This window comes from Myotis nattereri (assembly GCF_964212035.1).
Source record: "Myotis nattereri genome assembly, chromosome: 16".
Lineage (NCBI taxonomy): Eukaryota > Metazoa > Chordata > Mammalia > Chiroptera > Vespertilionidae > Myotis > Myotis nattereri.
This window is the reverse complement of record NC_138091.1, coordinates 38,012,019-38,031,415: the sequence shown is the minus strand read 5'-3', so window position 1 is coordinate 38,031,415 and position 19,397 is coordinate 38,012,019. Positions and strand designations below refer to the sequence as shown.

General features: G+C 53.8%; 1 protein-coding gene across 1 annotated transcript in view; it reads left to right on the top strand.

The window, feature by feature from the left end:
* Window positions 1-9,295, top strand: part of ERN1 (endoplasmic reticulum to nucleus signaling 1) — a gene marked incomplete at both ends in the record, with an annotated part of 65,146 nt that extends 55,851 nt beyond the window's left edge. Inside the window, 9 exons of the mRNA XM_081108951.1 lie at window positions 382-472; window positions 754-943; window positions 1,700-1,799; window positions 2,061-2,260; window positions 5,297-5,444; window positions 6,442-6,569; window positions 7,760-7,883; window positions 8,268-8,335; window positions 9,044-9,295. Of these exons, the coding sequence (XP_080965077.1) occupies window positions 382-472; window positions 754-943; window positions 1,700-1,799; window positions 2,061-2,260; window positions 5,297-5,444; window positions 6,442-6,569; window positions 7,760-7,883; window positions 8,268-8,335; window positions 9,044-9,295 (1,301 nt within the window). The remainder of the gene's footprint in view (window positions 1-381; window positions 473-753; window positions 944-1,699; window positions 1,800-2,060; window positions 2,261-5,296; window positions 5,445-6,441; window positions 6,570-7,759; window positions 7,884-8,267; window positions 8,336-9,043) is intronic.
* Between the last annotated feature and the right edge of the window lie 10,102 nt (window positions 9,296-19,397).

Below are 19,397 nucleotides of genomic sequence, written 5' to 3'. Positions count from 1 at the left end.
GAAGAAAGTGCAGCTGTTGGTCCACTTTCCCTTGGAGGGTGGCTCAGGCTGGTGTCAGGACAGGAGGCCTCAGAGTCCTCAGTCTCACGCTGGAGACTGCAGCTCGTCTCCCCATGTCACATGGGTGTTTCAGGAGCAAATCCTTGAGGTGGGTCTGTAGCGAGCCCGTCTTCGGGAAGGTGTAAGACGTTCATTCTCACAGCAGTGCAGAGGCAGGACCGGGGCAGGGGACAGGCAGAGAGCGTCTCTCACCAGGGGACAGGCATAGAGAGTCTGGGATGCATGTCTCAGTCTGAGCTCAGGAAGCTGTAGCCACTCTCACCTCCAGGTTTAGGTTGGGTTTGTTTAACACAGTCCCTCCTTTTTCCTGTTTTGTCCCAGATGAGGAAACCAGCATGGTGATGGTTGGGAAAATTTCCTTCTGTCCCAAGGACGTCCTGGGCCACGGAGCGGAGGGCACAATTGTGTACCGGTGAGTGGGTTGGAGAGCCCTGTGCCTTCACCACGACAGACAGGAGTGCCTGTCGCTTGCCAGGCTCCAGAGTACAGCAGGGTCAAAGCCGTGACTCAGACGGAAGAGTGCCGCCTCCAGGGAGAGAAGGGGTGACCATGGGTGGTTGGTTGGAACCTCCAGGGCTCTGAGGCAGATGAGTGGCCGCTGTGTCAAAGGAGAAGGAACACTGGGTCCACGGGCCTCCTGTCCTCTCCACAGCCCCCTGCACCTCCCAACCCAACCCACTCCTCGTCCTGCAGGGGCATGTTCGACAGCCGCGACGTGGCGGTCAAGAGGATCCTCCCCGAGTGCTTCAGCTTCGCCGACCGCGAGGTCCAGCTGCTGCGAGAGTCTGACGAGCACCCGAACGTGATCCGTTACTTCTGCACCGAGAAGGACCGGCAGTTCCAGTACATCGCCATCGAGCTGTGCGCGGCCACGCTGCAGGAGGTGGGTGCCCGCGCCCACGCAGCCTCCCTCCTCCCGGCACCTGGGGCACGGTTTCAGGATGGCCGGAGTTGCCTTTTTATTTCCTTTTATTAACTTTATTGAAGTTATATAATATGTACTCGTTTAAGACAGACAGTTTTATGCATTTGCAAAGTTGTATACCCATTTAAACAAAGTCAAAATGTGGAGCAGTTTTATCACCCCACCTTAAACTGGGGTGTCCCTCAGCCTGCCTCGGGCAACCTGTGGTTAGCGTTCATCTCCCTCTTGGCCTCTGGAACACCTGGCCGGTCCCGATCCCAGGGCTGGTGTGGGCTGGGAGGACGCTTCCTGATGGCCCGAGGCGTTAGGATCATAATTCCTTCTGCTCAGTTTCCAGCTCGCCGTGACACTGGCTCACTCATTCACTCGTAGGTTTACCTGTATGAGGCAGTGAACTTGAGTGTTTTACCCTCTTATCTTTCCCGCTGTGAACTAGTAAGTTGGAGCTTAGTTGTTTGTTTAAATTAGCCTATTCGTTGAGGAGAAAGTCTTTGGAAAAATAAGGATTTGGACAGAATATTGTCAGTAAAACTTCCATTTCTTAAAATATGATAAAAGAAAATGAGCTGACTCAATACCAAATGTTAAAGCAGAAAGCTGGAGGCAGGACTTTTCTAAATAAAACTGAATCACTTTAAAAAGAGACAGAGGAGCATGCACTGAGGGGCCGAGTTCTGGGGCTGAGCTGCGACCGGGCCTTCGTGTCTCTTGCAGTACGTGGAGCAGAAGGACTTTGCCCACCTCGGCCTGGAGCCCATCACCTTGCTGCAGCAGACCACCTCCGGCCTGGCCCACCTGCACTCCCTCAACATCGGTGAGAGGCTTCCCCCACGGGGCGCGGCCCGGGCGGGGTGACCGGGTGACGGGCCTGCCCAGGTGGGCCTGGCCTCTGCCGAAGCTCTTTGCTGCGTCGCTGGTGTGCACGCTGTGTAAGCGTCTGAGGAGGATTCTTACGCAGTTGAAGCCTGTAGAGGCGCAGGGCGCTGGGCAGTCTGAGGGGGGTGCACTCCCATCGCAGGAGGAGGCCCGATGCTGCTCGTGGTTCACACGGGGCTCATCCGGAGTTTTGTGTTAGTTCACAGAGACCTGAAGCCCCACAACATCCTCCTCTCCATGCCCAATGCGCATGGCAGGATCAAGGCCATGATCTCCGACTTCGGCCTCTGCAAGAAGCTGGCAGTGGGCAGGCACAGCTTCAGCCGCCGCTCGGGGGTGCCCGGCACCGAAGGCTGGATCGCCCCGGAGATGCTGAGTGAGGACTGCAAGGAGAACCCCGTGAGTAACGAACGGGCACAGGCCTTGGAAAACTGCAGCCTCTCGCACTGTCAGGACTAGGAGCCTCCTGTCGGGACTGGAGGGCAGTGACACGTGTTTAACAGCACCCCGCTGGCCCTTCGTATCGTCTCACAACCAGATGGACGAGAGGGCCCACGGGAGCAAGCGTCTGGGTTCCCCTCCTTCCCCAGGCACTCCCCCCGTGTTTGGGAACTCAGAGCTTCCGTAAGGTGAACGCACTTCCAGTTTGTATTCTTTTTCTTTTTGTTTTTTTCTCTCAACTTGTCATTTTGAGGATTTTTAAGATGTGCAGAAAATACCTTTGTACCTCCGTCCAGATTCAACACTTGTTATTTTTCACTTTCTGTCTGTTGCTGAAGCAGTTGAATATAAAAGGGAAGCACCCCAGTCCTTCACCCATAAATACCCCAGCAGGTGTCTTCCGAGAACAAGCACAGTCCTAAGCTTTACACCATATCACACCTCAACAGCTAACGTTGACCTCTGACACTCAGTCCACATTCACATTGCCCCAGATCCCGCTTACAGAGCTGGTGTTTGCAAACCAGGGCCCAGTCACGTGCCTTGCATGGCATGTGACGCTCTCCCCTGTAATCTGCTTCGGTCCCCGACCTTCTCTGCTCCCTGGGAGTGACGTTTGAAGAGTGAGGCGCTCGTCTGGAGAAAGCCCCATTGGGGCTTGCTCACTCGTGTCTTCGTGATGGTGTTAACTCGCCTGTGTAGTCCTTGTGTCCCTGTGAACTAAAAGTAGGTCCCAAGGACCGAGTGGATTGAAGGTACGTGTTCTTGCAGCAGCCGTCACAGGCCACGGCGTCGGGCGGCACGGCACGGCAGTTGTACCGTTGTTACTGACCCCGCTAGTGATGCCAGCTCGGCTCACCCGGCGCAGGTGGCGCCTGCTTTTCCCTCCGCCACGTTTTCCGCTTTGTTGTTAGTTCCCTGTGGGGCGATGGCTGGCACAGCGTGGATGGTGTCCTCTTTCCCAACAGTCATTCACCCGATGGCACAGCGTCCGCTGACAGTCCCTCCCGGAATTCCTTAACTCGGTGGGAATTCTTCTGCATGTGTTAGCTGACATTTTTCCATAAAGAGGAGTTTTATTTCTGATCCCCTTTCTCTCTCTCTTTTTGAGTCACTATGAATTCATGGATTTTTTTAAATAGTGTTATAATCCATTATAGTCCTTTTTCTCCTATTCTGTTTCTCCTTTTGACACTCAAATTGGGTCAACGGGAGCCCTCCCGCTGGCTTCTTCATCCTTTTGCTGAGAGCCCATCGTGTCTCCGCACCTTTATCCCCCGATCCAGACCCGGATGGGGTCAGCCAGTCTGACATAGATGAGATTCCGTCGAGCCCTCTTACCCCATTCACAGGGGACCAGCAGCTGGTCAGTGAGCCAAAGAAGTCAGTTATGATGAAGGTCATGAGAAAATTCATCACACTTTAAACACTAGCTTAAAGCAAGTACTGTGATTCGTTAAGTAATAGGAATCTTTGACGTAGGTTTTTTTCTTCGCGTTCGGGTCCAACTGAATGGAGTTGCTCATTTCCTCTCCTGTATAAAGCACCTCACATGCCACTTCTGTGCCTTCTAGTTTGAGACCTAGACTTTTCACACCCGTCCTAAGAGCAGAATCCTAGTTCACTATTTATGTCCCAGTCCCTTACAGTGGAGTCTCCCACATCCAGTTCATAGGAGTTTGTAGCCTCTCCCCTTTGTTGAATCTTTGCAGAACTCAGCTCACCTCAGAGTTGGTGGCAGCCGTGTTTTAACAGCTTATGGGATATTTAAATTAAAGAACAAGTGGCAGTAACAAGGGTGGGAAAGAACCTAACTGAGCGTAGAGATGAGCTGGTGGGAGCAGGGGACCCAGGCGTGTAGGACAAGAGCGCCCCGGCATCGGTGCTGAGTACTGGGGGCGTCAGGCAGCGCAGGCTGTGGCAAACGGGGAGCTTGAATGATACCGAGCAGGTGAAGGGGCAGGTGAGAGCTTCAGCTGTGGTGGACTTGCTCCTCTGTCCCGAATCTGTCACCCGCGTGAGGACAGTCTGATGAGATAAAGGTGGTCGGGCCTGGGAATTGGAAGACCTGAGTCTCGTCCTTGACTAGGACAACCTTGCCCTGGTCGTCGTTGGACCTCTCTGCCCAGGTCTTTATGCCACTCGCTGTGCTCACCCCGCGGGGCTGTGCTGAGGGTGGACGGCAGGTCGTCATTGTTACAGGAGTGTTTTCCCCAGAGTGGAAGGTGCCGGGCTCCTGGTCCCTCCCGGGTCCTCAGGTGTCTGCTGGAGAATCAGTGGTGCAGCCTGGCGGCAGGCCATGCTCGGGAGCCACCTAGTGTTACATCCCAGTAGTGCAGGCTGGAAACCACCCTGCACATTTCCCGAAAGTCCCCGCAGACACAGAACGGGTTTGTGGGATCAGTGAGAGGTGCACGCGAACATCAGAATGGCCTCCCTGGAAACTTGTCACATAGTTTCTTTCTGGGGCTATTTTTGAAGCAGCAAGTGTTTTATTCCTTTATTAACTAAGTTTTAAGCCTCACATAAGCAGGCCCTGGGGTACACCAGGCAGCAAAGGCACAGAAATCCCCACCTCCAAGGAGCCACCTGCCGGCTGGGTGAAGAGTAGTTGATGGCTAGGAGGGAGCTTCCTCTGGCCACACACCAGTTTAGGTGAATTTTCACGTATTAATGCACGTAATCTTCACAACCCCCAGGAGCATAGCATGTTCTCTCCTTTTTCCGTTGGAGGACACAGACACAGAGCAGTCACAGGGCTTCTGGCTGGCCGGTGGCAGAGCTGGGTCCCGGCAGTCGGCCCCAGAACCCCTGTCTTGAAGGTGAACATGCCACCCAAGCAGCCCCTGCAGGGCCCAGCACCGCTCCGAGCAATTCCCAAACGTTAGCCCGTCCTCCACGACATGCTCAATGTGGAGGAAGTGGCAGCTGCACTCCCCTGCTGCTGGGAGAGGGGCTCCCAGAAGGCCTCTCACACCCCGCACTTCTTTTCAGACCTACACGGTGGACATCTTCTCTGCGGGCTGCGTGTTCTACTACGTGGTTTCTGAGGGCAGCCACCCTTTCGGCAAGTCCCTGCAGCGACAGGCCAACATCCTCCTGGGCGCCTACAGCCTCGACTGCTTACAGCCCGAGAAGCACGGTGAGCGGGCAGCAGGGCGTGCGGGGGAAGGAGCTGCTCCTCAGCTGCCCGGAGGCCCCTGCGCTGGGATGGTGCCAGCTCTGTGTTCCCAGGGATGCTCTCTCCAGGAGCCCCCCTGTGGCTGGAGGGACTATTCCTGCAGCACCTCCTTCTAGAGCCAAGAAGCTGAGTTTTCGTCAGGTCACCCATTACCTGCATGACCTGGGCAGCCCCTGTGGGGACCTGTGTTCTCCAGCTCGTGACTCGTTAGGGTTATATAATCTGAGGTCTTTCCTGCACCAACGTTCGGAAGGACACGCAGCCCATGCGTCATACGCTGGACTGGCTCTGGCCTGCGCCAGGGGTCAGCGGGTGCAGGCGGGGCTGGAGACAGGCTAGCTTGGTCCTCACTCTCCAGGCCTGGGTGCAGCAAGTCTTTCTTCCTGACCTCAGGCTTTTCTGTGTTATAATTTACCCACGACACCCAGTTCTTATAAACATCTTTAACTTTTTAAAATTAAAAACTTACGTTTTTGCTGATGGATTAATTTCCCGTATTCCCAGTAGAGAAATGTTTAAGGCCCATAATTCCATTATACAGTGATGAATGGGTGCTGATGACACCTTTGTATATATTACTCTGGTCACCTATCTAGGCATATGTGCATAGGTACATACTATTTTGCAACGTGCTCGGTTCTTAGCTTCACCTTGACTCTCTCTCCGTGTTGACCCGTGTTCAGCCGGGGCGTCATTCTCGTGGCCCCCAGTTCAGGGTAGGGGGCATGGCTGTCACCGAGCCTCTGAGTGGGTATTTCCAGCCCTTTTCACACCCTGTGATGAGGACTCTCCTTATCCGCTGAAGAATCCTGGGCAAGCTCGTCATTAAGTTACAGACGAATTCTTGTCCGTGGAGTCTTAAGTCCAAGGGCATGCGGACGGGTCAGGTGTGGGTGGTCTGCCGTGGCACTGGGCTGGTGATGATGCGTTCGTCGCTGCTTGTTGTCTTCCTCCGCAGAAGACGTCATCGCCCGGGAGCTGATAGAGAAAATGATCTCCATGGACCCTCAGAAGCGCCCGTCAGCGAAGCATGTGCTGAAGCACCCGTTCTTCTGGAGCCTCGAGAAGCAGCTCCAGTTCTTCCAGGTGGGCCTGGCTCCATGCAGACTGAGGCAGCGCTCGCCAGGCGCTGAGAGGCAGCAGGACAAGGACTAAGACACATGACCCCGATCCCATACCTAGAGGCAGTCGGCCTGGCAGCTTAATATATATATATATTTTTTTTTTATTAAAAATATATTTTATTGATTTTTTACAGAGAGGAAGGGGGAGGGATAGAGAGCTAGAAACATCGATGAGAGAGAAACATCGATCAGCTGCCTCCTGCGCATCGCCTACTGGGAATGTGCCCGCAACCCAGGTACATGCCCTTGACCGGAATCGAACCTGGGACCTTTCAGTCCACAGGCCGATGCTCTATCCACTGAGCCAAACCGGTTTCAGCAATATATTTTCTTCATAAAATAAAAGTGAGATCAGGATCAAGCTATATGTACAGTTTTGTATCTTGCCTTTTTTTTTTTTACTGTATATACTACTTTAAGTATTTTTCCATGTTAAAGCTCTAAAATTCTAATGACTCTTGCATTCTATCATATGTGTGTGCCATCATTTAAAACCTGTGTTATGGGAGCTTTCAGATGCACACAGAAGTAGAGGGAATATGATAATGAACTCCCGGTTAGCCATCAGCCGGGCCCAGCAATTGTTAACTCAGCCTTGGCCCTCTCTCCACCCCTCCCTGCCCCAGAATATTTTGAAGCAAACCTCAGGCGTCATACAATTTCATTCAAGTTTCACAGATTTAAACATTTCCTTATATTGAGTTTTTGTTTGTTTGTTTGCCTAGCTCTTAAGATAGATTCTGAGGTTAAATTACAGGATCAGTGGACATGAACTCCTGTAAAGTTGTGGCTATTTTAAGGCCTCCTAGTGTTGCCAGGTGGCTTTGGGGAAGGTGATGTGTTTCTCAGAGTCCTCCCTGGTGTGACATGCAGGTGAGGGGCTCAGGGTCCGTGGACAGGTATGATCTGTGTCATCTCTGTCATGGAGACGGACCATGTGGGCCTCTCTGCAGTGAGTAGCAGACATGCCCACTCCCAGGGGAAAGTTAACTCACTGGAGTGGGGGAGGCAGAAGTCCAGCTGCCCCGCCCTGAGGCCGGCTTCAGCCCAGCTGAGGACTCAGGAGGCAGTGACCGCTCTGCCTGGGTGTCGATCCTCCAGCTCAGCTTCTCTCCACGCTGACCACCACCTGTGGCCCTCGTCTCCCTGCAGGACGTGAGTGACCGGATAGAAAAGGAGTCCCTGGACGGCCCGATCGTGAAGCAGCTGGAGAGAGGCGGGCGAGCCGTGGTGAAGATGGACTGGAGGGAGAACATCACCGTCCCCCTCCAGACAGGTGACCACCGATGTCCCCAAAGCTGCAGCCGGTTCTGAGACGCAAACGTGGAAATGGCAGGCTGTTGGAGCTCCAAGCACCACATGCAGGGTGGAGGCTCTCTGTGGGTGTCGACTGGTTTAGATGCACGGCAGACCGTTTCATTGTTGTTTCATTGTTTCATTGTTGTCTGAGTGACGGATCAGTGGTGGGTGGGGCTTGTCTCTGGTCAGGGTGTGATCAGCAGGTGGGATGCAGACGAGCCCCACCCGGGTTCAGTCTGGGCGCTCCGTCCTCGATGAGAGTGCAGTGATGTTTCAGTCCCATCGCTTAGTCCCCAGGAGCCTCAGGAATTGTTTTCTTGTGGAAAGTGTTTGTTCCATTGCATTCCTTGTTTTTTTCTAGATCTGCGTAAATTCAGAACCTACAAAGGCGGCTCCGTCAGAGACCTCCTCCGAGCCATGAGAAATAAGGTGAGGGCTGTGAACCCAGCCGCTAGCACCCTCTCCTGTCCATTCTCTATGCACCCTCTCACCCAGCCTGGAATGCTGACCTCGCAGAGGCTGGGCGGCCTTAGCCAGACGGGGCAAACTAGAGACTTTCCTCCCGTAGACGGGCGTCGTTCTCTGGGACCTGAGGCGAGCAGCTCACCTGGGAGGTGGGCTCTGTGCTGCCAGCGTCCTCTGTGGTCTCCACTGACTGTGGTGCCTCTGCCGGCCCGACCCAGCACCATGTCCACCCCTAGAGGGCCCTCTGGGCACTTCCCACACGGGCCTGTCTCCAGGGCCCTGGGCAGGGGCCCCACTTGTCTCTGGAGGGCCCTGGGGGTGTTGGCCTGAGCTGTCGCTGAGCAGCCTTCAGACAGGGCCCAGGCCCAGACGAGGCCTCCAAGCCCATTGGGGCAGACACTTCAGTTCCAGGCGACTTTATTCCGCTTGAGGCTGCCAGGGGCCTCGCTAGGTCCCCACCCACTCGCCACGCTGGGCCTTGCTCAGCTCCGAGGTCTCCGAGTGAGAGGAAGCAGCCCTGGTGAGCAGGATGGATTGTGGGCTGCTTAGCCCTTCCCCCTCTCCTTTACAGAGAACTAACTAACGTTTTCTTCCTTGAGTAATAAAAGGGTCTCTGACCAGCGCTTCCTGGGCTCCCTAACTGACGGCCTGTGTCTGTCGCCCTGTTTGCAGAAGCACCACTACCGGGAGCTCCCCGCGGAGGTGCGGGAGACACTGGGCTCCCTCCCCGACGACTTCGTGCGCTACTTCACGTCCCGCTTCCCCCACCTCCTCGCTCACACCTACCGGGCCATGGAGCTGTGCAGCCACGAGAGGCTCTTCCAGCCCTACTACTTCCACCCGCCCCCCGAGCCGCAGGCCCCCCTGACTGCAGACGGCCTGGAGCCAGGCCGGACTCCGTCGTGTGGCCCCAGCTGTGACTGAGCGCCCCCTGTCTGCAATCCAGGGCCAGAGGCCACACTTAGCAAGAAGACCAGGCTCCCAAACCAGTGCCTTGAGCTGCCTGCTCTGCAGCTGGCAGAGGAGGGTCTGACCCCTAGATGGGGAGAGGTGACCCCTCCTGACCTGCAGGAAGCTGGGAAGACGGGGGTGAAAGCTTCACCACCAGGGAACAGCTGCGGGAAGGGCCGTCCCCAGGCAGCAGCAGGGCACCTCCACCTCCTCCTGGATAGACTGGCTTCAGACACGTTTCTTTTTAAACTTCCTGTTTGATGTCAGCCTGCAGGCCTTGAAGGAAGCGGGAGGAAGAAAGCCTAAGCTCTGCCTGTGTGCGGGGCCCGGAGCCGCTCTCCCCGACCAGCAGGCTGAGGGGCACCGACGGAGGGACGGAGGCCACTGGTCCCCGAGCACCGTGCGCCCAAGTGTCCCGGGTCACTGGACCCAGTGCTGCCTCGGGGCAGTGGCGTGTGGTGTTGGGGCGGGTCAGCGCACGCGGAAGGGAGGCCACGCCGCAGGTGTGGGAAACGGAGGAGACGCTCGGTCCCGAGGCAGCTGCGGCCCCACGTGCTGGTGGCCTCCATGGTGGCTTTTGGTGGCTTTGTGGCCTGGACCGTTTAGGGATGCTTAGGAGCATTTGGGGGCAAGAAGTGATACTTCCCTGGCCGTCAAGGACACAGGCAGGGACAGGCCTTCGGAACCGGAGGGTCAAGGGCCTACCTGGCCACTGTGGCCCTCCCGGGAGAGCTGGGCCAGAGGGCAGGCGATGAGGCCTCTATCCCTGCAGCCAGCAGGGTGGCCAGGGGCTTGGTGGCCAAGGCCAGGCTCCCCGCGTGCCTCGTGGGCAGGATTTTTTGTTTCTCTTGGCAGATTTTAATAACTTTATAGTTTGATCACACTGTAGAATGCCACATGAGCACAAGTGAGCTAAGCGTCACGTGAAGCTTGCTCATGAAGAAGAAATGCAATACATCTATTCTGTGTGGTACCCCCCCCCCCCCCGGCCAGGAAGAGTGTTCGTATCCAGAACATTCTCCAGCTGGTGAAGAGCAAGCATTACAGCGTCACTGTACACGTCATCCTCAGAGTCATGTTCCCTAAATCGCCGTGTCCTTTCTCCCCCTAAATTTAATGTAATTTTTAATTTTCGTTTTAATCAATTCCTGTCTTTTCTCTACCGAGAGCCTTAGTGGTTACATGCAGTGAGGGTCCCACGTGAGGAAGCGTCTCCTGTACGTGCTCCAGCCAGGGGAGCGGCTCACGCGGGTCCGCCCGGTGAACTCGGAGACTCGCCGTGGAGTTCACTGCCTGACGGGAAGTCACTGTTTCTTACTGTGCGATGTCTTCGTGGTGTTCGTGTGTGGAGGCCACGCAGCACAGGCTCTGGTTCTGCCTTTGTAGACGCCCGTCCCTTCCATGATGCCTGAGATCACTCGTTCTCTTAAACAGCACCCACCTCTGGAAGCTCACCAGTTACCTCATTCAGACCCGCACAGCCAGGCGGGTTCTTCTCCCCGCTCTCATTGCCTGTGCCAGCTCCGTTCCGCAGGTCACTGTGCCGCCAGCCCGAGGGACCGGCGGGAAGGTGCCACGAGGACGTCCCGGGCTGCCGGCTCTCTGCTGCCGGGTGCGGCTGTACCGCACTGCTGAGCGTTCCCTTTGCAGAGTAGCCAGGTCGTTTCTAGCCGCCCGATACTTGTCATCTCTCTGTTTTGGCTCAACTTGCCTGCAGGACAACTTCTTTTTAAAATGCCTTTTCTGCTGATCATATTTCTAACCACCCACTGAGACTCACTGATTCACCGCATGCTGGGACACTGGCGCTGGGGACAGAGAGAGGGACAAGATAGAACCTGTGCGCTCATAGGAGCCTGTGGTGAGAGACAAGTTAACATCAGTGCATGAGGAGCCCAGGGTTGGGGAAGGGCGTGATTTGGGGTTTGCACCTTTTCAGTCTTAAAGCGCCCATGTCCTGGGACCCCTCGGAACTGGTCAGACTGCTCTTTGTCCATCTTATCCTCATCGCCTTCGGGATCCAGGCCTTCAGAGGCCTGCAGAGGTCTTGGCGTGGACACTTGCCATGGAAACACCCTGTGGTAGATCCCGTCTCAGCCTCTAGCATTCAGGTTTCCTGCTGTGCTGCTGAGCTCTGGGCTGTGGAGTACGAGTCCTAGAAGGCTGTTGGACTTTTTAGAAGTATTCGGTTTTATTTTTACGACACTTTTCTCTGATTGCTTCTCGAGCTTTCTAACTCATTTTATAAAAGACTCCGCATGTCACGAGGCATCCGAGCATTTGCACTTTCAGGACTCACTGGTGTTACCTGATAAGCCACTGAGCCATCTGGGTGCCGAAGTACAAAACCCTGTCTCAGTGCAATAGTCATCGGAGGCTCTGAGCGGCGAGATGTCACTGCGACCCGCTGCGTGTGTTGTACTGGGAAGGCTCCAGGCCAGTGGGTCCAGCAAAGTATTTTCTTCCCATCAAGAACGGTCCTTATCAGCGTTTACCCTGGTCCTCCCGCCAAAGCTTTGTGTGGACGTGACTCGGGTATCTGTGTGGTTCCCTCTCATTGCTGCTCTGACCTCTCGCTGACGTGGGGCCTTTGGACAGCCGTGCTTTCTCCTCTTGGCTGCTCTCGTTTCAGAAGTTGGACTCTGGCCAGCTTCCCGATACTTTGGGTTTCCCAAGACCGTTCCCCTTTCCCATGTGCTCCTCAGCTGGTTCCTGCGGAAGATGGGCTGGCTCCGCGTCCAAGCCCTCTATGCAGGGAGAGCGAGCCCAGCACCCGTAGAGCCCCCTTACATTCTCGTTAGCTTTCCTTCGGTTTCTGAAATCCCTTTCCTTCGTGCCTCCCGGCGTTGCTTTGCCCTGGCCGTCCTGGAGTTGTTTAGATGTGCCTGGCCTGGCAGCAGCCTTTCCAAGGAAGTCACTGCGTGTCCCGTCCAGATAAGCCAGATTTCCTCCTTCCAGGGTTGGACCGTTATCTTTCAAGCCAAAGCGTCTATCCTCTTCTGTACTTCCTTTTGAAACAGTGATTTCCCATGCGTGACTCCGGTTCTGACTGTAGCAGCACGTAAATCTCTCCTGTGCTCAGTGGAGAACCACAGAACCATCCGCAGTGAGCCTCCCACCGGGGCAGCCTTAACCCACAACCACGGCCAAGGTCCCCACACCCGCCTCCCGAGCTCTGCGCTTGGTGGGTGCAGTATTCCTTTCCAGTATCCCAAAAGCTGTGACGGGGGTGTCCCCAGTACCCGGAAAGCATTACCAGTCAACTCTGCCACGTTCTCAGATGCAAACCTTACGTAGTGTTCTTTTTGCAATGGCCTATTTATTTAACCTATTTATATTTATTTAATTTTTACTCTGAAGTATACCCTAGTTACAATTGCACTTGCTTAAAGCACAGACGATTTGTTTTGGACAACACCCCTGACCAAGTTAAAACTGGAAAAGGAAAAGTTATACTGTATCCTTCCACGGGATGGATGCCTTACAGTAGGCTTTGTTAGTAAAGGGTGAATAATTTGGTCGTGGTAAAAATGTTAATTTTTAAGTGATTTAAAAATAATTCTGTGCCATCGTGTCTTCTCTGTGGATGGTTAGTTGTTAAATGTGTGTTAATTATGTGAAACAATCCTCTTTGTGGAGCCTAAAATCCTCCTTTTTAGCTTTATATTTTATAAACTGCCAGATTGTACAATTTTTATGTGTATTTTTAAAGCTTGACAATGTGAGGGTAATTATATAAGTTAAATGGCCTATTTTTGTACCTCCTGTACAGTTTTATAATTCTGCTGATTGATGATGGCGTCTTATGTTGAGCCAACCACAAATAAAGGTAGTTTTAGATTTGGAAGCCAGTTTCATCTTCTTAAAGATGCGACCACCACTCAGACCAAGGGCTTGATCCCAGCTGCCTTCCGGGGCGAGGGGGTGGCTGGTGAGGGTGAGCAGCTGGCTCAGCGGTGGGAAGGCGGGTGGAGGTGCAGTTGCCCGCTGGTGTCTGCGGCAGGGAGTGGGGCTGGGACATCCTTCTTGGTGGCTCTTTGTGGGAAAAGACCCTTTGAAACTGCAGGAAGTCCCCCGAAGTATCAGTTTGAGCTGACTTCCAGCAAGGTGGCCAAGTTGGGACAGACTTGCCTCATGGTGAGACTTGGGCTCCAGCAGAATTTGGGGCACATGTACGGTGAATAGGATGCTGGACCAAGAAGTCTAGGATGAGAGAAACCCACTGGGGTGACTCGGCCAGCACAGAGCTGGGAAAGCACGGGGTGTGTCCTCCCGCACACCAAGGAACGCATTCTCCTCCCATCCATCCCTCTAGAATCAGAGGGCTTTGCTTTCTCCTGCACCACCTGAAGGGAGACGCTGAAGGGCCCACCAGCCCCCGGACAGCGTAGCCAGGGCTCAGCTTCAAGACTGGCTCCTTCCACGTGGCCCCTTCTCCCCCTGCCTCAGAGGGCACCGGAGCGTCCCTGAGAACCATAGACACACCCACCTGCCATCTGCAGCTCTGGACACAGCAAAGCTCTGGACACAGGCTTGCTTCCTGTCACTTGATGCAACAGCAGAGACAGCTCCTGCGTCCCCCACACAGCTATTACGCCAGGACTGCGTCTGCCTCTTGAATTGACCCAGGCCAGGGAGGAAGGCAGCTGGCAGCACCCTTAGCTGCCTCTGAGAGCAGAGAGAGGAGGCCAGCAGGTGGTCGGGCCGCTGGCACGGCGGGGCCGGGGCTCCAGGCACTGAGATGGGGTTTGCTGCTTTTATGCTGAGTCAGCTTTGAGCTGCAAAGACAATGTGTTTTCTTAGTGTCTGGTGCACTTTATTAAACACTAGAGGCCCGGTGCATGAAATTCGTGCACAAGTAGGGTCCCTAGGTCTGGCCAGTGATCAGGGCCGATCAGGGCCTTCTGGCTGCCGGCTGGGGCCTTCCTTCCCTGGCTTCTGGCTGCCGGCCAGGGCCTTCATTCTGCACCGTCCCCTGGTTGCCAGCACACATCATAGCGAGCAATCAAACTCCCGGTCGAACTCCTGAGGGGACACTTTGCATATTAGCCTTTTATCTATATAGATATGCACACACATACACAACTGTATTCCATCAGCGAATGCACTTATTAGACTCTCTACGTTTGTCTCACTGGGGTCATGTGTTAGCTTCAAGAGATCGTGACAACAGCTAATGCCGGGCCAGGCACTGTGCTGGAGCATTGGTGCCCTCATCGGTCCTTGGCCTTGACATCTTCCACTTTAGTGAGAGACTTCGGCAGGGCCAATATCGTGCCTGGGCCCATCCGCTGTGGGCAGAGGGGCAGGGCTGGTAAGAGCTCAGCAGCCCCCGGAAAACCATAGTGAAGATGGTGGAGGTTGGTGGGGGCCCTGTTCCAGAAACAGGAGGGGCAGTAACTGAGTCACTCGACCCCCAGAGCGGGTGGGCAAGTGAGCCCAGTGAGTGCTCTTCCTTGCTGTCTCCTCTTCCTGCCTCTCCGAATCCCTTCCCAGGCCTGCTCCATGACCTGGAGGAAGCCACGGGAGTGCCTGTGGAGTGTGCCTGGAGGTGACACAAAACTGGAAAGAGTGACTAACACCCGCGCGGCCCAATCAAGATTCTGGAAGATGCCGAGCAACTGGACTGCGGAGTCTCAACCCAAGAAAGTGACAGGAAGTCCTGCCTTGATTGTAATGATGGGGCTGAGGGTGAAGAGTAGGGCTGTGAGGGGCCTAGAAACTCACAGACATTTGAAGAAACCGCTGTTGGGCCCTCAGACACCTGTCACGGGAGGAACTGGCTTTGCTGTCTCGGTCCAGGTTTGAGCGGGAGTCGGGGGAACAGGGTCCAGGAGGGCAGACCCAGCTCCAGGAGGGGGCTGCCCATTGGCCTGAGCTGCCCAGGGGCCAAAGGAGGCTCTGTGAGTGAGTGAGTGAGTGAGTGAGTGAGTGAGTGAATGAGGAGTCTCTGTTTTGTTTTGTTTTTGTTTGTTTGTTTGTTTTGGGGGGGGGGGTATTCCAATAGAGGAGAAGGGCCTCATCCTGAACAGACTAGGAAGAAACTGTTTTTTGGGTCAGAGGTTGGTCTCGGACTCCTTCCAGATAAGCACAGATGACTGAGGCGTGCCCTTCCCTATGGTGAGTTCCTGGAAGAGGCTGCCTGAGCGGGTGTGAGTCACAGGAAGTGGGGAGGGGAGGGGAGAGGAGGGGAGGGGCCAGGAGAGCTGAGCATTGGGTCGGGTGGGGTGTCTCATGTCCCAGACGCACATGCCCTATGGCAATGATGGCGAACCTTTTGAGCTCGGCATGTCAGCATTTTGAAAAACCCTAACTTAACTCTGGTGCCATGTCACATATAGAAATTTTTTGATATTTGCAACCATAGTAAAACAAAGACATATTTTTGATATTTATTTTATATATTTAAATGCCATTTAACAAAGAAAAATCAACCAAAAAAATGAGTTCACGTGTCACCTCTGACACACCTGTCATAGGTTCGCCATCACTGCCCTACAACGTGGCTAGGACCAGGTGAGAGAAACAAGGCCCAGGGTTGACTCATTTAGGACATCTGCGTTTGCACCTCAGCGTACCAAAGGAGAGTACACTTAGGTTAAAGGGCTCAATGGCCAAATGAATTCGGGAAACGCTGAGATAGCTGCAGATTTTGATGGCATTACTGTTCAGAGGCCCTTCATAAGCTGACAGCTTGTTCTCCAAATCGGGATATACACTTACCTCCAATTATTGCCTTTCATTTATTTTTTAAAAAGGAAGGGCCCTAGCTGGCTTGGCTCAGTGGATAGAGCATCAGTCTGTGGACTGAAGGGTCCCGGGTTCGATTCCAGTCAAGGGTACACACCCGGGTTGTGAGCTCGATCCCCAGTAGGGGGCATGCAGGAGGCGGGCGATCAATGATTTTCTCTCATCATTGATGTATCTGTCTCTCTCTCCCTCTCCCTTCCGCTCTGAAAGCAATTTAAAAAAAGGGAGGAAGGACGTTTGGAGGGGCAGAAGTAATGTTATGTTGTCATCAAATCTTACTTTATTTTTCTCTTTCCAGGAAGACATTCCCAGCCTCTCCTGTCATGAAGACCCAGCACCAAAGTCGGGCCTGGAGCCCGGCCAGTGCAGGCCACGTGCAGCTCACTCTGCAGCCTCCCTGCTGACTGACGAGTCCCCTGGGGATGCGTGGTCTCTGGCTCTGGACCGAAACCCGCTGAAACTGGCTCATGCAAAAAGGCCAAAAGAATTGGCTGGTGGACGCCGACCTGCAGGAAAGGCCTCAGGAATGGCTGGAACCAAGGACTGGAACCATCAGAGCACTATCACCTCTTCTTTGAGCATTTGACCTTCTCGCCTATTACAGACCCAAGAAGGGAGGCTTGGCTTCCTCTGACCTCTGTAACCTGGCAGGAAAAGACCCTCTTTCCCCAACTCGTTAAAAAACAAACAAACTCAGGTAAATACCTGAAATACCATGATGCCACTTTGGAGCAATCGTTTGGCCAGGGAGGTGGGGTGGAGTAGGAGGACAGCAGCTCCCCAGAAAACCTGTTTGTGGTCGAGAAAGGAGGGATTCTTCTCCAAAAGAGGCAAGTCCAGCCATCACTCCTGGGGGATATATGAATCAGACATGTGCCCTAATTTTTTTAAACAAGTTTTTATATATCTATCCTATATAATAAAAGGCTAATTGACCAAACAGCGGAACGACCAGTCAGGCACTGACCACCAGGGGGCAGGTGCTCAATGCAGGAGCTGCCCCCTGGTGGTCAGTGTGCTCCCACAGGGGGGATGCCACTCAGCCAGAAGCCGGGCTCAAGGCTGGCAAACGCAGTGGTGGTCATGGGAGCCTCTCCTGCCTCTGCAGCAGCACTAACGATGTCTGACTGCCAGGTTGGCCAGAAGTTGGACATCCCCCGAGGGCTCCTGGACTGCGAAAGGGCGCATGCCTGGCTGAGGGGACCCCCCCCCCCCCGCAAGTACATGAATTTTGTGCACTGGGCCTCTAGTATATATATAAAAGGCTAATATGCAAAGTGTCCCCTCGGGAGATCGACTGGGAGAGTGGGAGTTTGATTGCTTGCTATGACTTGCGCTGACCACCAGGGGGTGACACAGAACGAAGGAAGGCCTTGGCCGGCAGCCAACAGCCAGGGAAGGGAGGCCCTGGCCAGCAGCCAGAAGGAAGGACCCAGCTGGCAGCTGGAAGGCCCTGATCGGCCCTGGTCGCTGGCCAGGCCTAGGGACCCTACCTGTGCACGAATTTTGTGCATTGGGCCTCTAGTATATATATATTTTTATTGATTTCAGAGAGGAAGAGAGAAGGAGAGAGAGAGATAGAAACATCAGTGATGAGAGAGAATCATCTATAGGCTGCTTCCTGCACACACACCCCCGCTGGGGACCAAGCCTGCAACCCAGGCATGTGCCCCGATGGGGAATTGAACCCCGACCTCCTGGTTCATAGGCTGATGCTCAACCACTCAGTCACACTGGCTGGGCCCTAATGTGTCTCTACCACAGGTACCATCAGAGCTCTAACGTCACACGGGCTCCACAAAGCCTTCGGCCCTGATGCCCCCACCTCGACGTTCTCCCTTGGTTGTGTTTTGGCAGCAGTGAGACAGGAACTTTCCAAAACGAACTTCTGTGAAGAGCCCGAAACACAAAAGCACCAGGAGAGATGGCTTCGGGCCTAGAAGACCCTGTGTGGGCATGGCCTTGACTGTCCTGTTGGTCCCTGACATCGTCTACTTTGTGACTTGGCTAAGCCAGGAGTTTAAAATGGGGCTGGCCTCTGGGGGCGAGATCCCTGCTTCTGGGCGAGCCTCGCTGGCCACCCAGCACCCACCTCTGCACCCAGCTTTGATTCTTTCTGCCAATTGGGACAGTCACTCTGCTAGGGTAGTTTTTTGTTTGTTTGTTTTTGTGTGTTTTTTATTGCTAGGCGAGGTGGCAGGTGTGACGTGATCTGAGAAAGCGATGGTTCTTGGTCACAGACAGGTTTTCGTGGTGGGGCATGTCGCACACAGGAAGACCCAGCTCTGTGATGTTGACTAGCTTCCTGCAGGGGTTCACCCTGGAACTCTATCATTCATCAAAGGCCCTAAGTAGTGCAGACACTGCACCTCAAAGGAGAGAAGAAAATGATATGGTCGTTCCTCAAAAAAATTAAACAGAACTACCATGTGACCCAGCAATCTCTCTTCTGGGTATGAACCCCAAAGAGTCAAAGGCAGGGAGTTGAAGAGAGACTTGTTCACCCACATTCATTGCAGAATTATTCACCACAGCCAGAACGTGGGAGCAGCCCAAGTGTCCGTCGACGGATGAGTAGAGACACAAATGTGGTCTCTCCACAGAGCAGAATATTATGCAGCTTTAAAAAGGAAGGTAATTGCTGAAACCGGTTTGGGTCAGTGGATAGAGCGTCGGCCTGCGGACTGAGGGGTACCAGGTTCGATTCCTGTCAAGGGCATGTACCTGGGTTGCGGGCACATCCCCAGTGGGAGATGTGCAGGAGGCGGCTGATCAATGTTTCTCTCCCATCGATGTTTCTGACTCTCTATCTCTCTCCCTCCCTCTCTGTGAAAAATCAATAAAATATATTAAAAAAAAAAGAAAAGAAAAAAAATAAATAAAAAGGAAGGTAATTCTGCCCTGGCCGGGCAGCTCAGTGGGTTAGAGCATCATCCCTATATGCCACGGTTGTGGGTTCAATTCCCAGTCAGGGCACATACATGAATGCGTGGATGAGTGGAACAACCAATCGATGTTTCTCTCTCTAATAAAAAGTTTTTTATTTTATTTTATTTTATTTATTTATTTTTTTAATATATTTTATTGATGTTTTACAGAGAGGAAGGGAGAGAGATAAAGAGTTAGAAACATCGATGAGAGAGAAGCATCAATCAGCTGCCTCCTGCACACCTCCTACTGGGGATGTGCCCACAACCAAGGTACATGCCCTTGACCGGAATCAAACCTGGGACCTTTCAGTCCGCAGGCCGACGCTCTATCCACTGAGCCAAACCGGTTTCAGCAAAAGTTTTTTATTTAATTTAATTGAAAAAATTTTAAAAGG